General features: G+C 35.4%; 1 protein-coding gene across 1 annotated transcript in view; it reads right to left on the reverse strand.

Moving 5' to 3' along the window:
• LOC118267232 (ecdysone-inducible protein E75) overlaps positions 1-16,674 on the reverse strand; it is a 91,950-nt gene extending 75,276 nt beyond the window's left edge. The window contains exon 1 of the mRNA XM_035581095.2: positions 16,110-16,674. Within this exon, the coding sequence (XP_035436988.1) occupies positions 16,110-16,380 (271 nt within the window). The 5' untranslated portion in view covers positions 16,381-16,674. The remainder of the gene's footprint in view (positions 1-16,109) is intronic.
• Between the last annotated feature and the right edge of the window lie 4,845 nt (positions 16,675-21,519).

Below are 21,519 nucleotides of genomic sequence, written 5' to 3' on the forward strand. Positions count from 1 at the left end.
CTGAGAGTAGTTTTCCCAGGGCGGGGAGCGTAGAGCGGGGTCAAGCGCCGGGCGCGCAGGGGCGGGTCGTCGGCCGCGGGGCCGGCGGGCCGCGGGTCGCACATCAGTATGCGCAAACGCAACACACTGCAAAAACTGACCGAGCCCGCGCCCGCGCACCACTGAATTGATGCTCCATCGCTCCATTATCATCTTTACTGCCACCTAACTACGTGCCTCTAATATTTAAACTGAATTATAAATGAAAATAAAAGTCACTGTGTGGCCATTTAAAACGAAACTCATTGCAGCGTTTAAAGTATATCAACGGCTAAAAACGTTTTTATTGTGAAACAAGATTTTCTTGCTTAATGTAACTGGCAATAAATAACCTCTATAAAGCAACCCTATTACGCTCAATTTTTCGTAAAAATATTGTTAAAGGTTTAGGTATACATTAAAACTCTTTTTCGTTAGTAGTTCCATGTTATAATAACCTATTACTACACACCTGAGAAAACCAAACTTACTACCAAACAATTTCTTAAATAATAATGTTTAATAGGTAGAAGTATTCATTCCATAGCATCTGTTACAAACACAACACCAGCATATCATTAATCACCATATACAATAAATAGAATTCAGTGGAAACAAGTAAACAAGTAGCGGTTTCAAATATAAAACATTTACTACGAAGCCATTTAGCTCAATTACTTTTGAATGAATGGCGTAGTTACCTGTACTGTTAATGGCCGACGTTTACATAGAAGTAGAAATGTGTGTAATTATAAAGTGAGGCGTGTTGACGTGGCTAAGGAACTGGGAGTAGGGACTGGTTTTCCGGATAAATAATTAGACACCTGTTGGTAATGCTACGTGTCTCTGTACCTAAGTACGTACCCGGTGGACTGCTAGCCGGTTATAGCCGGTTAGCTGCACATTTTCACTCGCACTTTCCACTCGGAGTCGATGCACCCCTAACATACTCAACTGCTTATTACAGCATTCACTGCACTCTAGTTTCCACTGATCAAGTCTTGGGTGAGAGTCAATATTATTTCTATAGAAAAAAATATTGAACATATGTCGCTCTAATATTAATTATAATTTTCCGTTCTGGAGAAATCTTAAGTACTTCAAATGACGAAATTCTTAAGAGATATTAAAAACAATTCTGACTTTTTCTTTTCGTTTAATAGCAAATATAGATAGTACAAGGCGTAAGTTTAATGTCATGACATATATTTGAATCTTCAATATAGAGTTAAGTTACTTTACTTAAGTTAAGTTACTCCAATATAAGCTAATGACTTCAGAAATACTTTATTTCTAATGCGTTCAATGCTTGTACGGACTATTTCAAATAAATTCATTTTCTTCGTGAGTCGAATCAATAATCGATATAAACCAGTCTTAAAAGTAAGGTGTCGGTCAGTGGCGTGCGATGACACCACTAGCACCCGATACCCTTCACTCAATGTATCGCAATCCTCCAGAATTCATACATACAGTTACTGAATCCTTAATTCCATACATTTGTATAAGAGTAAATTCGATAAAGTATTATTAGGCTTGGAATTTTGTATTTGTGCGTTGATATTATTCTTATTTTATATTTGAATCATATTGGATGGTAAAAAAGCGTTAGTAAAAATATCTAATACTGAAGAGCAATCATTTAAAAAAAAATCGCAATCAAGCAAAAAAAAAAGTATTGTATAGAAATAACGTAATAATATGTACTTGGATATTTTAAAAAAAGCTAGTGTCGATGAACACTCATACAATATTACTTTTCACGTTGACGCATTTGAGTCCCGTGCTACCTTAAATATGAATTTAGTTCAGTTCTGGTGAATCATTCTAGGCTCGACCGGGATTCCCAATATTGGTCCAAGACACGTCATGAATTTTCCCTCCACGAAAACAAGATGACACATCCCATTTCTCCGAAAGAAAAATTGTATTTTCTTAGAAACGGTATATAAAAGGGTCCTTTACATTTATTTATAGTACTTTATGTAAAGATAAAATTCACCCTTATTTATGTGACAAAGATATAGAGTAAGCTAATAATTTTCTCTTAGAAAATGAACTTTTCAATAGTTGATCTACGTTCGTAGCAATGTCGTAGCGGTTGCTACGAGTTCTCTGGAGCATTCATTGGCATCGTCGCGTTCACTCGCAGGTCAGTGGCACTGCTCGGCCAGTGCACCCGACTTGCTTAGATACTTCTAACATTGCAGTTTTTTTTCTATTGCTAACATTCCCAACCCGCTGTGTTCAAACCACTTTTATAACGCAATACTCTGTGCTAGCTACACTAACTAAACCAGGTACCTGGGTGAAGGTTGTTGACTTGCATTCTAACGATATTTTTAGTTAGACTTTAGAGCATGAAATGTTGAACTCGAGGTATGTCTAATTCCTTTATATCAAAATAGGGAACTTTAAAGCTCTATGACGAAAGCTTTAGCGATCACATATGGAGTAAATTATTGTTAGATTTTGTTGATTGGCTAAAATTACTTAGATTTTCTAACTTAGATTGCTATGTATCTACGTTAGAAAATCTAAGTAATTTTAGACTATAGAAGTAAAGGACTATATCAAATCAAAAGAGGTAGACAAATGGTATAGAATATTTTTGGTATGTGCATTATCATTAAATAACACAGTGGGATAATACAGCTAGCTTTATATCTGAGACTCAAACCCAGTATTTATTATTACAATAATTAATAAAGCCAAGGTGTGGCATGTATAAAAATTAATTAATAAAAGAAGTCCGATGAATGTTCTACAGAATTCATATGAATGGCAAACGCAAACAATAGAAGTGCACGCTGCACCGCACAGATCATAATATAATGAATCACTTTCGCGGCCGAGCTGCGCCGGCGCAGTGGAATCGCACAGAAAGTGCAACGCCCCGATGAACTTCGCGCTACTAAGTGGGCCGACCATAATAATGTTACACAAAAACTATATGCAATCATTTGCTAACTTCTTATATTTTTTGGCAAAATGAAAGTTAGATTTAGATTTGTATTAGTAGGTAGATGAGCGTATTGTTGTATTTGTATTACTTAGTTTTTATACAATGTAGACGCACTAAGGATGTTCTTATTCCAGCTCAACGTAATTAAAACGTGATCCAATGGTACAAAACAACCTAGTATGGGCGAGCCACATAAATTACATAGACATAGAGGCTACTTATTCATTGAGTTATGGATTTTCCATGGCGGCTTCTCACATTACAGGTAGGTCGTTAGCTACGGCAAGGCACGGGAGCGGTTGCTATCTAACTAAGCAAGTATGCTCTGAAATAGTCGGGACGGGATCTATTTCCCGGGCAGCTGCGTGCGTTCGTTGCCCCTGCGCAGGGCGTTAGAAGTGCAACGATCTTTGCAATTATCGCTGCGCCCGCGCAACTCTAAACTTGAACTGCGAGCAATGCGCCGAGCGTGCACCTCACCTTCACTGCTTAGAAAGCAACGCCTATTACGTCTAACGCTCACTACTACAAGTCTCGCGTAATAACCGACTTGGAAACAAGTAAAAGCGAGAGCATTCATTTCAATACTATATGTTGTTCTCGAAGAAATTTTGCTAAGTTTCCATATCAATCGTCATCCGGTGTGCGCAGGTGATGTCCGTACATTGTTGATTATAAATATTGTATCGCGATTTGTTCCCACGCTTTCCCATATCCAAACTCGTCCCAATAACAATAATTAAGTGTCTCAATGACAATAAAGAAAAATATTTGCATAAGAGAGTGTTATGATATGTCAATCAAATTGGGCTGTATACATCTGCAGGTTGAACATTACAATTCAGTGAGTGTTATTCAAAACATTTTGTCTGAATGAAAAACGTCTGTCTTGTCCACATACTATGTGCTATAATAGAGAGCATTTCGACGCTTATATCATCGATGGTAATAAGTAGGTACTATATTAATTAATATTTAAGGATAATATATTAGCCTATTGATGTATGTACTTTACCAGCTATTTACATTGGTGATTCTATAGAACATCCTCGAACTTTCATATGAAAGTGGGATAATGTTCTGTTAGATAATTAATTATTACAATCAAAATGTACCTAGATACCTACATAATTATGTTGCTATAAATATATTCGGCACATGTGTAGATGGGTAGATTCATAGCTAAATATACATTATGTATTTCAAACAAAATGCAGCATGCACGTATACATGTAAGCGAGGGAAAAGTGCATTCAGATCTCTTGTATCGTCGTGTTGCCCTGGTACTCGGTTGCACTGAGCTGCATTCTCGGTCGAGCGTCGCGCGGCGGTATTGTGAATATATTTTGTATTCAAATCAACACGCCACACATGATTTAGTGAGCTACCTACTTTTCACAGTCGCTTTTATAGACTACTTTGACTTTTCGATTTTATTTGGAAACTAAAAAAAGTATACGTAAATTAAATATAAGTATAAGCGATACAAATTTATAAATAAGTAGACACTCTCTCTATAAGTATTGACAAAACATTTAAGTATCCTAAGCCTCATACATAGATAATCTACCTATGTTCTGTATCACATGGAAATACAAAGCTGAATTGGCGTGTACATTATGTCTCCCATACTTGCATTAGTAGGAAATGTCACTAACATCATTGTGAACTGTTAAGTTTCACTACTATCTACTAGGGCTACTGAACGCATGAAGAGTTTGCACGTGCCAAGAAAATGGCGCAATGCATTCGCATGCAGTTCGAAAGAGGTATCACTGTCTACAAGTGGAAAAAGGATAGCAATAATATGTGCATGTGTGCAGCTACTGCCAATGCGATAATCATGTGTAAATTGCAAGTATACGTCTGTATGCGTTTCGATACGTTCACAGATTCGATTGGCTGAACTTTGTTGTAGTGCATGTGATTTGTTGGTTATTCAATGTCATAATCAGGTGAGTTTACATGCCTCATTGTAAACCGGTGGATGCCCATATAAATATAATACACAACACAAAAAGCTAACATTTATGCTTAGTTGTTTTTGAAACAAACAAAACTATTCGACAAGTGCAAACATATTGTGGTAGGTCATGAGCAGACAACGTAAATGTACAAGTGTAGATAACTTTCGATTGACCTTACCTCAAATCTATTGTGATGTAAAAGATATACGTAATCGATATTTACATAAACAAATAAATGTTATCACATAAAAAGTTGTTTTAAAAGAACCTGTAAGACGCATTTACTTTCGAGGAAAAGCGAATTTTAGTATGAAAGAATAATAAATAAAAAAATGTTTTATATTAAACATTTTTATATAAAGATCCATGTAGATCGTTCATGTATGAAATGCATTCGAATTGTGTACTTGTTGTAAGTGACTCGACGCAATTGACGTCGTTGTGACGCCGCCGATAGGGCAACGTGGACAAGTGATCGCCTCGCGAGTTATGCTCTCCTGGTGGCGAAGGTTCTCGTTCTATACAACCCTTTTCTGGTCCTAAAAGCATCTGAAAAGGACTTGTTTGACGACTGCTATTTACATATCATTTACACACATTTTAAGACGAAAATTCTTTACCGTACTCTTATAATTAAGCAGACAATTATTTACATTTTAAATCTGACTGTTCGACAGACTACGCGTGCACACTGCACATGCCTTTTTTGTTCTTGTATTAATTTCGTCGGTGATACAAAATATCCGAATGTAAATGGTGTTTTTATTTGTACAACTTTTATTTTTAGGAACTACGGACAATGTTGATATACTCTCGGGTGATATAAAAGGTACGAACCGGAGTTTAGCGATAGCGATATTGTGTTTAGGATAGGAGTGAATACTATAGTCGGTACAGATAAAGCTACAATTTGAAACAGTTTATAGAGAAAATAGAACTTTGCAGAGTATAGATATTAAAATTCGTTTGTAAAGAAAAAATAATCGTGATATTCTTATCTTAACATAATTTTGTTCGTAGCTCCCAGCAACGAAAAAAACTGTCTTGATATTTATAGTGTCAAAACGATTTATTTTATTATAGTTCATTAGACATAGGTCAATGAAACCAGTTGGAACACTTGGACGTGTTTAGATGACTACATATTGCCGCTACATTATTCTGTCATGCGCCGCAAGCATGAAAAGAGAATACGAAATTAATTTATCTCTGATTATTATATAAATTTTTGGCGCACATGCGAGCCTAAAAAGCGTAAGTACTAGCCTATATTAAATAAATAATGAGGATAACAAACAAATAATAATCTTTAATCGGTATTATAGGATTATTTTGTTTATCTCAAATCATTCTAAAATATCTTGGAAAAATTTGCGGAACGTTTAAAAGTATCGTTTTTTTTTTTCTAAGGATTATCTAAAAATGTTTTATCCGCTTGTATTACCGTTGTTCAATGGCCGCCTGAGTTTGAATATACGTGGCACGTTTAGGGAGCTCTTTATTTTTATCCGGCCGTTCATTCACCCAGTCCTCTCTAACAAACAAATGTAATTCCGTTACAGACACATCTTGTCTCGTCATTTATCCGGAATAAAACAAATTGGGGAAGCAAAACTATTTAGTTACGGGAAAAGAAGAAATTCTTTCATGTAACCTAATGTCGTATGACTCTTTGTTAAAGGGAGCGTTAATTAGTTCATTGTGTTTACGTAAATTAGTTCATTATGTTAGAGGAAATTAAATGCATTCATGTTTACTCGTAACATCACCATTAGGTACGTAGACAAACCTAAAATATGTTAACACTTTGTTTACATATGAATAAATAAAATAATCATAGGTATTAGAGTTGTATTCAGTACATCAATATACAGAAGTCCCTGGGAATCGCTCACCCTGCCAGCCACACAGCATCCTGTCCTTGAATGTGGCCAAGGACACTATGCCGTGCGGTAGGGGGGCGGGGGCCCGATACGAGGCTTTGTCTGTGAATAACCTTGTTACGAGTACTGCGTAATACTGAATTATTACCAATAAACACAAACCAGGGACATTACTAACATTACCTTTCATTTGTATTAATCAATACTCTTATCTACTAATACTTTCTTACATAAACTATGTTAAAACTCAAAAAATGACCTATATAACACGTCTTATTTTAGGACCACACTCTTAAGCTGAAATTATAATCATCGAGTTTAGTTCACGACCCTCAAACTCTTAATATAGCGCTCTCTGAAGTTAAAATAAACGTGGTGTTCAGAAATATATCGGCTAATAAACAGAGCAAGTAATGTGTTCTAATGTACGTAATATTTTACACAACGTTACGTATAATGTTGCACTTGAATGTTGTTGTATAGAACCTTGAGCGCGGATATTAAATTCAATTCCGGGTGCATCCCAGCATGGATCGATCGGCCGTGACCATGGCAACGCGGAGCGGAGTGCGTGGGTCAGGGGCGCCGCACCCGCCCGCTTCCATGTTCGCTCGTCTAACACACTTATGCTACAAGTAATTCCTCTACCCGACTACTGCGCCGCAATCAGATTTATTCCTTTAAATTGCAATTTCCTTCCTATTCAATATAAATCTTTAACTAAAGGTTTGTAAAAACCTTTTACTGAATAACTTGTTAGATACTCATAGCTCGTAGCGTTTCATAATCGACTAGAACACAAAAGATATTTTTGTTTACTGGAAGTGGGCGTACCAACAATAACTGACGAACATTGTTCCTTTTTTTCAGACATTTTGTTTTTCTGTCTGACTCTTTAGTAATGGGTTCAAACGAAACGATGCAGTCAAGACGATTTGTTCATCTGAATACTGCCAAGTTTTATAAAAGATTAGCATCTGCGCCAAATTGTTTTAAAGAAATAATGGAAACGAATGTCACCCATATCTTAAACAGTTTACTTTGTTCTATAACACACAAAAGTGTCATAGGATTCATGGCATCATATGATATTTATGATAGATATAGTAAGTATGTATTACTCTTTATTGTAACATTGGCAACCTGATTGCTTCTCATTTTACCGTAATAGAGGTGACGTGGATAGGTCATATGGATTACCTCCCTCACCTCTATGATGTCTTTCAGTTTCTCTTTGAGTTAATATTTGCTGTCCTTGTTAATGAATTAATTTTATAAGTAGATTTATTTCATTTAGGTAATCAAAGCAATCGTGACCTTATCGGAAGCGTTAGAAGCTTTAAATAATTATGTATTTATGAATTTATCATTTAATGTGAAAAAGTACTTCTACTGGTACTTCAAGCAATCTGTATTTAGACATATTGTGTTACTCGATACTTTATTTCATTCTATCGATAGAATTAAACATTGTTTATTAAGGATTTGTACCATTACCGTTGGATGGAAGTCAAGAATGTTAAGGTTTCCGTAATCAATCTTCGTTATAAAAATTGATTTATTAAGGAAGATGTAATTGTAATAGACATAATGTGTCGTAAATAAGCTTTTGAACTAAAACTATTATGTGAACAGACAAGGTTGGTTACACCCTTGGTCCAATGCCAAATGAGGACCTACTTCACAGTCATCTTGACAAACTAGTTGTTAGTTTTTTCAAATGCCCTATATAAATTTATATAACAACTAGTTCAACTATAGCTGTGAATAAAGTATCGTTTTAGAGCGCTGGCGCATAATGCACTTGATAAATATTTAAGACTCCTGCGCAATTACCTTATGACAATAATATTTTTATAGTTATAAAATAAATTAAAGCACGTGAGAATTGCAATGTTCCAAATATGAATGTAGATATCTTGGTACTTGATGTAATTTAATCTATCAACACGTTCTCGTTGCAAGTTCATGTGCGCTGGAACGTGACCATTTTCCAAATGTTATAATCTGTCAATATCGATTGTCAAGGATACTTTGTAGGGTATCTTAGATTGTGAAAAATATACGATTAATCATACTATTTATACCTACAGTCCTACTTATGTTTGTAATCTAATTGCCCTATGAATACTGAGTATGTTTTTCAGGATAATCGCACTTAACCTTGAAGAATTAGAGACGTAATTTCAATAAAAAATATGAATTAATCAACGAAGGTAGGTATGTGTAGATGTGTACCACTTTACCTACTGTGATTACGTTATGTTTTTATTACGTTAAGGCATAAGGCACCTCAAACAACGTTTGTAACATTGCTGATTTCTTATCAATGACCTTCATACAACTCTCGGACTTGCACAATCAAACAAATACAAAAGTATAATATTATATTTTCATTTTCTGTATTGTCTGCTCTATTCAACTTGTTTTATGAGTGAATAAAATGATTAAAGTAGAAAATTAGGTATGGTACATTATGTATGGTACGCAGTAGACTAATGTTTGTAATAAATAAAGCTAACATAAGCGGCTGCTTAATTAGTACTTAATTAAAAGAACCTCGAAATCCCAACGGAAAAAAGTAAGATTAATCATTTAAAGTTGACAGCAACCTAAATAAAAAAAGACATAACTGTCGGAAAACATTAGTAAATACTTGAAAAGTCCTTCAACAAATTCTGTACATTTTTGGTTATTGATTAGATTCTAATTCCGTTTGTAGGTCAAAGTCAGTACCTACATTGCGAGGCGAACACATTTTTCATGAAGTTACCTGTAATACCAATGTGTAAAGACTACACGACACTTTTCCTGAACATGTAATCGAAAATTGATGGAGCACGTGCTTCGAAAATATGTGTGGCCATGACCTCTGCTCGGTCAGAGCGGCGAGGGTGAAGCGGGCGCGGGACGGGTTCAAAGCGAAGGACAGCGCACGGCGCGGGACCACAAGGCCCAGGGGGGCAGACCACCAAACATTAATACACCTTTCACAATTCCAACAGTTTCCATAACAACTGTTAAAAGCCTTTCAGGAAAACGCCTCACTAAGCAATTAGTGGATTTACGAATGAGTTGTTATGAAACAATTTATAAGTGTTGCGAGTGACGCTCCGCGACCTCGGCCAAGGTTGCGAGCCAACACTTCCCTGTGTACCGAGTCGTTTATAGCGTACATACTTATGTAAATCTATACGGTATATGGTACGTGTAATAGCGCAGAGCAATCAAATCACATGGCCCGATTATTGTTTTCCGGGATAGGTATTTGTAATGGACTAGTACGACCTGTACTACACCTGGATTAGTTATTGCCATTCTATCTATGTTCTATGTTTAATTTCCGCTACTATATCCGGTAAATGGAAACCTGTTTATGTAAAGATTTTTATTTTTAATCACAATTATTTGGAATCACGTGCTTAAGCCGCACTATATGTAAAAGTTGTCCTTCAAGAAATATTGATCCAGCAGCAGGGTCGTTAAAAATTCCGCTATTGTTGGGTATTGCTCCAATATTATAATAAAGTATGATAAATAATGAGATATATATACACACATATCTATACAACAACAATCAGCAGGAAGTAATTTGCTCACTCAGAAGGTTATGGCGATATGATAACACATAATTTGCGCTATAGTTGAATCTTTGCGCACACATTTTCCTACGCATTTACCTACATGATACTAAGTATACTTCAGCTAAGGCAAGATAATATATTTTTAATCATGTTTACAATAAAAACTATGGGAAAATTCAAATCAGTATGATTAAGAATTTATTAAGAAGGTTCTCGAAAAATCATACAACTTTTCAACCGATTTCAGGAAAACAGAACTGTAAATATTATATCATTGAAAACTTTTGCAAATTTCATTCGAATTGGGAAATATACTATGGGAGTCCTTAAAAATTCATTAATTGGGAGGCAGATCCTTGACCGAATTTATTTTTAAACGTAACTTCTATAGTCCATTAATATAATGTAAGACGGATCAAATTCATTTGTTTCTCTGCCATATTTTGTCCAATAAGTATTGTTTATTTACTTTGTTTTGTGTTTGATACTATATCTCCAGGCAATATATCACTGCAGGAGCACGAAGCGTATCGCGTGACTCATCTGACGGATTGCTGTCAAACCGTTTAGCGCGTCCAAGAGGGTTCGCAAATCAAGTAGGGTGCAGGGGTCGCGCGCACCTGCTGCGCCCGCGACGCTGACATTGCCAGATAAGATACGGCTATTATTTTGTCACTGCTATCGGTCCAATGTCACAGTGACCTTAATGACACCAAATGACGCGCCGCACACGTTCATCGCTGCGACCTTGCGATATTTATCTAATCTTATTCGCGAAAATATTGTTAGCACGATTATTTTCCATATATGTCACTGTTTATGTAGAACTTACATACTAGAACAAAGGAGCTGTTCAAGTTCAAGCGCAATATCTTAACATCAGTAGGTTATTGTATGTTCCGGACATATGAAGCTGTTGAACATCCTGTTCTATAAAAAAGACTTTAATATCCTGACATTAAAATAATAATTTAGTATCTGATTGAAATATTTTAAAGTTTTACTTCTTTAAATATCAACTTAATTTTACATGTCTGACGATCCTTTTATCTGACGATGATATTGTCAAAGTTAACTTCCACCAACATTAATTACTTTCTGAAGTTAAAATATATTGACCTACTCGTTGAATACATGGCCTCTATGCGAGGGTGGAGATCACAAGACTTAGGATCGGATCTTTATAAAACGTGAGAAAGCAATGCAGAGGAACATATTTTTAGATGACGGATCACTACGGGAGTGGCACGTGCATTTTCCAACAGAAAACGTGAGCACGTTTATTCCTATGAAGTTGATCAGCAGAACTGTACAATATGGTAACAAGAAATTAAATATACTACAAATTAGAAAAACATTTCTCCTCATTATAATCTATTTAAAATTTAGAACGAATAAATTGGTCCACCTGAATTTGAAAACTGATGCATAAATAATCTCGTCTAAAGCATTTTCACAAAAAAATATATTTGCTTCCGTTAGTTTAACGTTGTCATTTGAAAAAATAACATAATGAAGTCGGTTTAAAAACAATGAATCCTTGGTTCTGTTTGTTTAGATAGCAGTAAGTTATAATTAATCAATGCAATATATGTGTGCCGTGTATTTAATAAGTGAGACCTTCATGTCGTGTCGTCATCACCCGGAAATTGCTGTGTGGCAGTAGTACGCTGTTACAATTTTCCGAAGTAGGAAGTATGAATTCACAGCGGCCAAGGCGATGTTGAATTATTATACGCAATCATTTTGTTAGATAGGTATTACCTGATATTACGAAGGTTACCGCAAATGTTACCTAAATACCACTGGATCTTCTATTTGCAACAAAAACAACACATCTGCAGATTGTTTGAAATTAATTACAAATTTATATAAAAAATGCAATACGTGTCAATTAATGTCGTATCTTTTTTGTTTTTGGCTAGAAAATACGAGTTTAGTAAATGTACTATTAATTCTCTTGTTTTATTGTTTTCTTGACAATATTTGTTTACTTTAAAGATTGAACTTTGTTGCATTTGTTCACATTTGATCCTTGACCAAATGTCAAGGATAGTCAAGGATACCTACTAGTCTTATGACTGGTGAAAATTACGTATTAATAAATAATTTCAACTGTAGTATAAATAAATATAGAACAAAAAGTACGGTTATAAGCAAGTCTCGAAAGATAAACTGTGCAGGTACCTATTACAACTACCGTACTTTATTTATAGAATTGGCATTTTTGTTGTATAACGTATTGCATTGTAGATGCAACAAAGGAGTGCAAATTGATGGCGGAAAATTGAGTCCATTCTGTTGCAGTACTTTAAAGGATTAGTCTACAATGGTCTTAGGCATTTAGAGATGTCTCTTTTTTTCTTTTATTTAACTAAGTATCTTTACAATATGACATTTTGGAAACAGTGAAACTAACTCAGTTATTTAAATCAAAAGCAGAAAATTTTATCAATTTTATTTAGATGACTGTTTATCGACTGTTCACCACGTTAAATATTTTGGAAGTAAGCAATTTTTCACATCATGTTTGAAACATTTTTTGAGACATTAGAATTTTCCACTGCGCAGATGAAAATTTTAAATATTACGAACAAACATAAGATATTACATAGGACTGCTTTCATTTGCTTTTTGGGTCACGTTCAAGATGACAAACAGATTATTAGCATTAAAAAGTTGAAGAAAAACATGTAAGTTATTTAAATTTAGTCTACTATCTAACTATTTTTATACGAGTAGCCTATGTAAATAGTTCTACTTATTCAACGTAATATTTTCTTGTCTATTTTAAAAATAAACAGCGCTACGTGTTGCTATTCAATTTATTTATTTTTTATTTATGATAAAAAGGCCTCTAGCACACCTTTCGATCCCTGTAATTATACGAGTAAAAAGAGATGCACAAATTAAATATTACAGTTAAACCCATTTTTCGTTCAATATTTTAGGATTATGAGTGAGACCCCATATAAAAGTGCAAATCATATTTAGGTAGGTACCTACAAAACAGGTATTTCAAAACCATTTTCCGAGTCAGCTAGTGATAATACCAAAAAAATTGAAACTTTTTTTTGGTCTGGAAAATGTTAAGATCCTTTGAGTTCGCCCAAATGAACCCAACTTGGCAGTTACACCTGCAACGTTACAGCGTATCACAAACATACAACCTTTTTTTTGCATTGCCATTCTCAGTAACGCAGCAATAGCAACGTGCAAATTATGAGCGAAGATAATATCAAAATGCACTTCAACAATCCTTCGTACGTAGGAACTGTGTAACTGACCTTCACAACGCATATCGTTTAGAGATTCAGTGACAAAAAGGTCATTCGAATAATGATTTTGTTGTAATTGATGTATTATGTTATATATAGATAGAGATCTGGCGACAAATGTGACTCACAATCAATAATGATCCATACAGCTGATCAAGGTCTTCAGATTAAGTTTATTCCCTTCTTTATGATACTTTGACTGCGTTTTATGAATGACTGCAATTGACGAGCTATGCAAGAGGTCTCGGGCTTGAGTCCTGCATGAGGCAACGGGAATTGGGAACTTTTTCTGGTAATATTGGGAAAATTCGCTTTAAGAGGATGGTGTCTGGAATTATGTCTAGGTATTATGGCAAAATATTACATAGGACTCGTAAGAAGACTATTATCTATTGTACATCCTGACTTACCTACAGGAGTTGCAGTGATTTGGGAGGTTGTGAAAAAGGACTCTTAACAAGAGGAAGAAAGTAGCTTACCTTTGGGGATTAAAACGGGGTAATTTTATCTGTATCTTACATAGAGAGAAGCTAAATGGTAACTAGCATTTATCAAATATAACTCCATCTTTTTGTCAGTTATGTTATCAACCTCTTCATAAGAGATTACAAGTATTATCAAAAGTCAGTAAAATATCAGACTGCATGGCTTTTGCAATTGAAAATCCCACCACTACTTAATACGCTCGATTTGCGATGAAATCCGAAACCTTATGCGTGATAATCGTACTTACTACGATCGAACTGTGATTTGATTATTTTTAGACAGTATTCATATTACTCATTTTATTTTTTTCTTTTAAATATTGCCCCTCACTAGGATTCTCTCCTGCATCGTGGGTACGTTTACAAACGTATAAGTTCACGTACACATCACACGCAACAACAATATGTGCATCACACAAAGATTTGCTACTTGCGGGAATCGAGCCCGCTACACGTTGCGCGGCAGCCGGCTGCCCAGCTCCCGCACCAACCGTGCAGTCAAATATTGATCAATTTGCAACAATTAAGATTTATCAGATATGTAAATGAAAATATATCAGGTCTCTTAATATTGAAAATACTTCAGACAGCGAATTAATACAATTTCAATTTGTAACATTTATTTGTAGATATGTAATTTGTGCTACAAATTGTATTTAATATGTTAGATATCGATATCAAATAATTATATTGCGTTCGTAATCAAATCACGCTGATATTGCTCCTAGAGGATAAGCAGAGGTGCGATATTTTCCTTCATTTTTGCGAGTATGATTTTAGCTTCAGTTCAATGTCATGGAAACCGTCTACGCAGTATTTTGGAACGCAAAAAGACGTTTCATTACCAGACCTTATCAAACTGATGACCACGTGCTCAAGACTCGTACTTGCAACTACTACAGCAATGAAGCTATTAATGGTTGTATAAAACAGTAAAGACTTAAAATTAATACCAAGCCTATTTTTAAATCGCTTTTAAAAGATGCATCGTGGTTTAATGTTTCAAGGCCCCTCTAACAGGCATTTCTCCTTTCAATGCCAGAATGTGAAGGGCAAGAAAATCTTTAAAAGCCCATTCGTAGTAAGTTTACTGTAGTAACCAAATTGTATATTCCTTAATACTGCTCTGTAGATTAGTGCTTATGTTCTCTATTTAATACATAATGCAATTATAAGTAGGTACAAAAAGTAGTATGTTTTTTTATTTATTCAGTTTTAGGCTTATTCAAAAGAAATCTTGTGAATTTCACGCAGACGAAGCGAATGTCGACAGTCGGTAAATAATCAATGAAGTAACCTGGTGCAACAAATGGTACCAGATCGTGTTTTTAATTTTGCAGATTATATACATTGAAACATAATTATCTATGTGCATCAAGCATATATTTACATATACCTACGTAGATATGTATGTATATTGAACATAAGTAAATATGAAACATTTTATATGTATCTTGTATCTTCCGCTACTGACTTGTTTTCAACTATCCAAGGTCAAAGGTGAATGAAAATTCTTTAATTCTATAAAATATATAATTCCGTAAACAAGACAATCAAATTAACTTTAGCAATATTTATAGATTTAATCATAAGTTTTTGTATGAATTTTAATATTTCTTAATTATTTATCTTGTGAACAAAATAATATTTACTTTGTATACGAGTATGCTTGCTACGAAACTGTTACACAAGTTTCAGTCAAAATAAAATTAAAGTGTCACGCGAATTTACACTATATTTGCTTGAATATGTATGAGTATGTATACAATATATTACTTACGTATGTATCGCTGTTCGCTACTAGTTATTTTGGTTTATCAAAAAGATCCTGTTCACTACTGGTATTAGCATTTAAAGCGACGTAGTTCTTCCATCGTGGGTGTTTAGATTAACTTGTCAACAGTTCTTAGTAATTATAGGATCACTTACCTAAATCTGGAATGGAACTTGACGGTTCTTCGAAGGACGGCGGCTTGTGGAGACGCGGTGGTGGCGGCGGAGGTGGTGGTGGTGGCGGGCGCATGCACTGGATCACCGAGTGTGTGGGAGCCATGCTGGGCGCCGCCAGCAGCACGGGCGCGCGGAACTCCTTGCCTGGCGGAGCCGGCAGCTCCAGCCTCCTAGCGCCAGGAAGCATCTCCGATTCGTAAATTACGTCCATCGGTTCGCGTTTAGGAGACAACTTTGGAAAACACTGCATCGTTCCTTAAATACTGATAAGTCACTACGTCTAAAATTGTCTTTTATAGTCTCGGAAAATCTACCGGCTACTATAAAACTATCAATTTCTTCACTTAAATATCAAAAGTAAATAAACATGCAATACGGAAATCTTCTTATAGTTGGGACATTTCAGCGCATTGTTTACGTGGATCGTAAGCGAGTTGAAGGGCAAGTGTAGCGGCCGGGCGCCGTAGTTCGAGCGCGGTTTCGTGCGTGCGCGACGCGCCGCTCGACTCGCGAGACTCGTTCGCTCGCCGCGGCCAACTTTCTCTCACTGGCGTGGCGGGCGGTCGCAGCCGGACGAAAGTGAATCTGCAGCGTGCGCCCCTCGCCCTCTCCCGCCCTCAGGTGTCCCTGCACCGCCCGCCCAGCGCCGCCGCCGCCGACACTGCCGCTGCAACGCCCATCCGACATCAACTTTAACCTTAACTCTGACCTTTACGGGAGTGCACTGCACTCACACTACACCTTACTCAAATTCGCAATAATTCATCGTAAATATTAACGCAAATACCAACTTATACCCTAACAAAGCGATTTAATAATTAACTAAGCAAATAACAAATTGTGATGATTTAAAAGTGTGCTTGTCACGTTGACACTGAACGCCAAATATAAATCAGAGACCGTGGCGTGGTATGATTCAAGTTTTTGTAACATACGAATTAATTAAGGTGCATGTGCCCTTGAACTTGACGATGGTGACGCAAGTAACAACGAGGCTAACATTCAATTATTTAACTTGCAATCGTATATAAGACCTGTCTGGTTAATTTATTTGTTTTGTATTTTAGTTTATTAGAGAGTAAACTGAGCTGCGATTGATTAACGGAAGTATTGAATAAATGTAGGTTGTCATCATAATATTAATACTGAATGTTGTTGGCCTCCATGCATTCAATTAATTGTATTAAAAGCAACAATCAAGTGTTCTAAAAATACTGTAGCTATTAATATTACCAATCATTAAGAAACGCTCACTTTTCTTAGATCGAAAACCTGATCATGGTTTTTTCATTATTAAGCACAATTATATTATTGTTGAAGCGAATTTAATTAGTATGTATATTCGTATAATATCTGTATCATTAATAAGTAAAATTATATTACCAGTGTAATATAAATTCATACATAAGGAAACCAGACTATATATCCTTCCATTGTGACAATTGATTTAAAATATGACTGCAACGGGTGACTAAATGACTACTACTATGATAGACATTTAAAATACCAAACCTAAATATCTAATATGATTCTTGTCATTATTAACATTACTTATAATTAAAAACTAATCACAACAATACCCGTATAAGGTTCTATTTCATTTGTCTGTCACCACCATTCGTCCTCGACATTCCCTCGCAATTTTGTCACATAGTACTCAAGTCCCAAGTTGCAAGCGGTATCTAAAATTAACCCGGTCAGTGTTAAAGCCTAGAGATAAGACGTAATTGCTATTATCATTTCCGCAAAGGCAAGGAGTGATACAGAGTGCTCGATCGATGCTCACTGGACGAACGAGCACGCTCGCTGATAACTAGTGATAACCATCTAATAGATAACACACCAACTGGACACGAGTATGAAGCTGTTTATGTGCCTTATAGAACTGTTTTTTATCGCTGATATAAGATAATACACGATTGTTTTATCTCCTTCGTGACGTGCAAGATAGGAGATTTGTGAAGCTGATACAGCATGATGCTCCGTTGATTGTACCGCGAGTGCCATCAGTATGCATCTTTAATAGCTTTCTAAGAATATTTTATCGGTAGCTCTCGTTATCTCCGTAGGTAACGCACTCAGATCTACCGTCAAGGCCAATTTTATTAATGTATCTTTTCGCATTTTCCGGCATTTTCTTTATGTTTCTGAGAAATTTTCCGTTTTTCTTCTAATTTTGGGTGTAGGGGACTACACAAGTACACATGGCAGACTCTCACCGAAGAAGTTATTTTTAAAAATAAGAAAAAGAGGTTTTTCTTCGAAATCAGTCTGTAGTGTTTTTATTTAATGTTAATTTCCATTACTTTGTTTTTAAATATAAAAAAATATATAGCCACTTATCGTAGGTTTTATCATTATTTTAGTACTACGAACACTTAAATGTTATTGTTATTACTCGATGTTCTATTTTCCATAGATTTTATCTTTCTTTGCCTACCAAGGTGGCATTGTTTTTATCAGTATTCTTATCGTGGCTTTATTTAAATCGGCCCCCTGGACTTGAACTCATGAATTATATTAATTCAAACATGTTACGACTGAATTACGTTATATTTTTATAGAACTAAACTAAATTTTATGTTCAATAAGTAATTCTACTATAGTTTTTAAATAATAAATAAATAAGTAGTAGTAGCGGTAGGGGTAGGCAGAGGTGACATTATTTACTTATCTCAATTTATGTTATAAGTCCCATGTAATAGGGAGTGAGTTTATTGCCATATACGGGACACATTTCCAAACTTCTGTTACTACTGAGAGTGATAAACCTAACAAATCTTTGTCCAACGCAGGATTCGGATCTGAGACCCCCATTTGGCCCGACCACTCGGTCAACGAGGTTTAATACACTAGTATTCAGATTCCGATCAATATTTTTTTTTAAGATTTTAGGAGAGTATTGTTGTAACTATGTATTTATGAACATCAAACATTCATCACTGGAAGCCTAAATAAAGTCACGTGTGATGTGTATGTGTCTACAAGTAATAGTGTAAGAAAGTAAGCACCAAAGTTGATTGTTATAATTATGGCGATGCAAAACATTAAATAGCGGCGTCTAGACAATTCGTAGGTATTAGGTACTCTGTGTGGGTTGACTCCAACTCAACGACACCACCTAACCTATAGCAAACCTATCTATGTCTACGTCGTTTCAGCCCCTTCATTTTAATAAAGGGGTGAACAGAAGTGTATGTACTTAGATGTGGTAGGTCCATTCGCATTTCACTTGTGGTGTTACAATCACGTATGAAGGTCAAATTAAGGTCCATGGAAACATAAAAATATAAATAAAATTATTATCAACTTTTTCCCATTGGGAATAAAACGTAGAATCACTATATAAATGATACATATAACTAATTATACTTTTTGTATTAAAAAGCCTTTGTTGTTGTCATTTTTCTTTTAATTTTCTTATAAATGTTCTTAATAAGATTTCAAAGAAAAGCTCACGTAGTTGTAAGACCCAGAATCGAAATTAATCCATGTGAACTGGGACAGACATTCGTTACACAAAGAAAACAAGGTGCATGTAGAAACGTTTCAATTTTCTCCAATTTAACAGAGCATTTTGAAACATAAACATGAGAGGGCGGGGGTGGCCGAGGGTGTAGTGGCATTAGGCGTGCGGGGTGGTGCTGGGGGGTGGGGGGCGCGGTGCAGTCGCAGGGTGCGCCGAGGTCACTGCCACCGCCGCTCACGGCCGGATTCAGTTCGCGACTATTTTGGCGACAGTCTCACTGAACTCTAGCCGCCGTCATGCATCGAAACATTGACACTCGATTGTTAAATATATGAAATACCTGCTCTTTCGCCCTTCATTACTTCATATCTAATTACTTTCAGCTCGTTAGGATTCTAAAATTAATTAGATTTAATTACGTTATGTTAAAAAAAGTAATACATTTCAGTAAAAAAAAATCTCTACCCCTATATAAGATTACCTATAAGTATTACATTTACAAAATTATCAAGTTCCGACGTGGAATACTTATGCATATCTACCATTTTTATGACTTACACAAAATTGATAATAATATTTAATACACCTATGACCTTAATTAGATTTCATTATATCTGTTTACGTAGACGGTAGATTACTTTCGCAGTCATGAGCACGTACGAATATTATAATGAACTTGAACGATTCCATCGACATAAAGAATTCGACAAACAGTAATAAAATTGTTTTATTTAAGTGTTCATGGATGTTGCAAATGCTTCTTGTTATGGAGTAAATTTTATATATCGTATGGACAGACAGTCAGGTTACTTTGTTTTATCGATAGCTTTTTATGGCTTAGTGTGTTCGGGAGTGAAAGTTGGATGGCATGGAAGGGCACCAGGACACGGCGATGGGGTGCAGACTAGGGTGGCAGACACGGCACCGACGCATGCGCGTGCAAGGACACGGCACTCCCGCCATGGCCTGCGCTCACACCGATCACAGACAACAAAGCATCATGTTTTATTCCGCTAAAAATAAAATTCTTTGCCATTTGCCATAGTTTTAAATATCAAACTAATTATTATGTTTACGATCTTTACATTTTTAGAAACTAGTCCAAATATACAATTAAAAGATTGGTGATAATAATAGGAAGTCTCGTCTCATCAAAATTAACATTGACATTTCAGTGGTATTGGTTTGTACGTCAAAAATTAAACAAATGAAGTTTTTGATTATGTTTGATTAGGGATTGAAATTGCCTTGCTTTTTATGGAATCTTTAAAAAAGGTTAGTGTCATTACGACACTTTTAGCACGGTAGTTGTATACTGACTACTTTTAAATCTGGATACAAATGAGAGAGCGAATATGTACCTACCATTAATCAGGTGACATTTAAACATTATAAAAAATCAGATTTAAGAATATCATTTGAACTTGAGACGAGATGTTTACTTTATTTGTTTCCGCTAAACCGATAAAAAAAAGAATAAGAAATCTTGCAAAATCACCGAAAGTTCTAGAACAGTTCAAAGCTCGTTTTATATTTTAAGATAAAGAGACATACATATTTAGATTTATGTCAAACCTTACGATATCAAGAAATAACTGAAAAAATACTTATTACGTAGATTACAAAAGGAATTATCTTATCTTCACGCTATTATGTGCTAAACGCGAAGCAATATCAAGGCTAGATGCACTACCTGGGACCACGTGTAACCTACTCTTTACGATAACAGTGTTACAAGCGGAAATTATATATAGCCTATAGGTATTTTTTTATCTGTGCTTCTGATTTTTTAAGGTCAGGGTAGTTTTACGCAGAATGATAATGTACTTAGTGGCAGCCAATCATCGATAAGCTAATAAGTTAATTTTTATTTGTATACCTGGTAATTTTGTGACGCATTTACTATTGGACATTATTAAG

This window comes from Spodoptera frugiperda, chromosome 23, assembly GCF_023101765.2.
Source record: "Spodoptera frugiperda isolate SF20-4 chromosome 23, AGI-APGP_CSIRO_Sfru_2.0, whole genome shotgun sequence".
NCBI lineage: Eukaryota > Metazoa > Arthropoda > Insecta > Lepidoptera > Noctuidae > Spodoptera > Spodoptera frugiperda.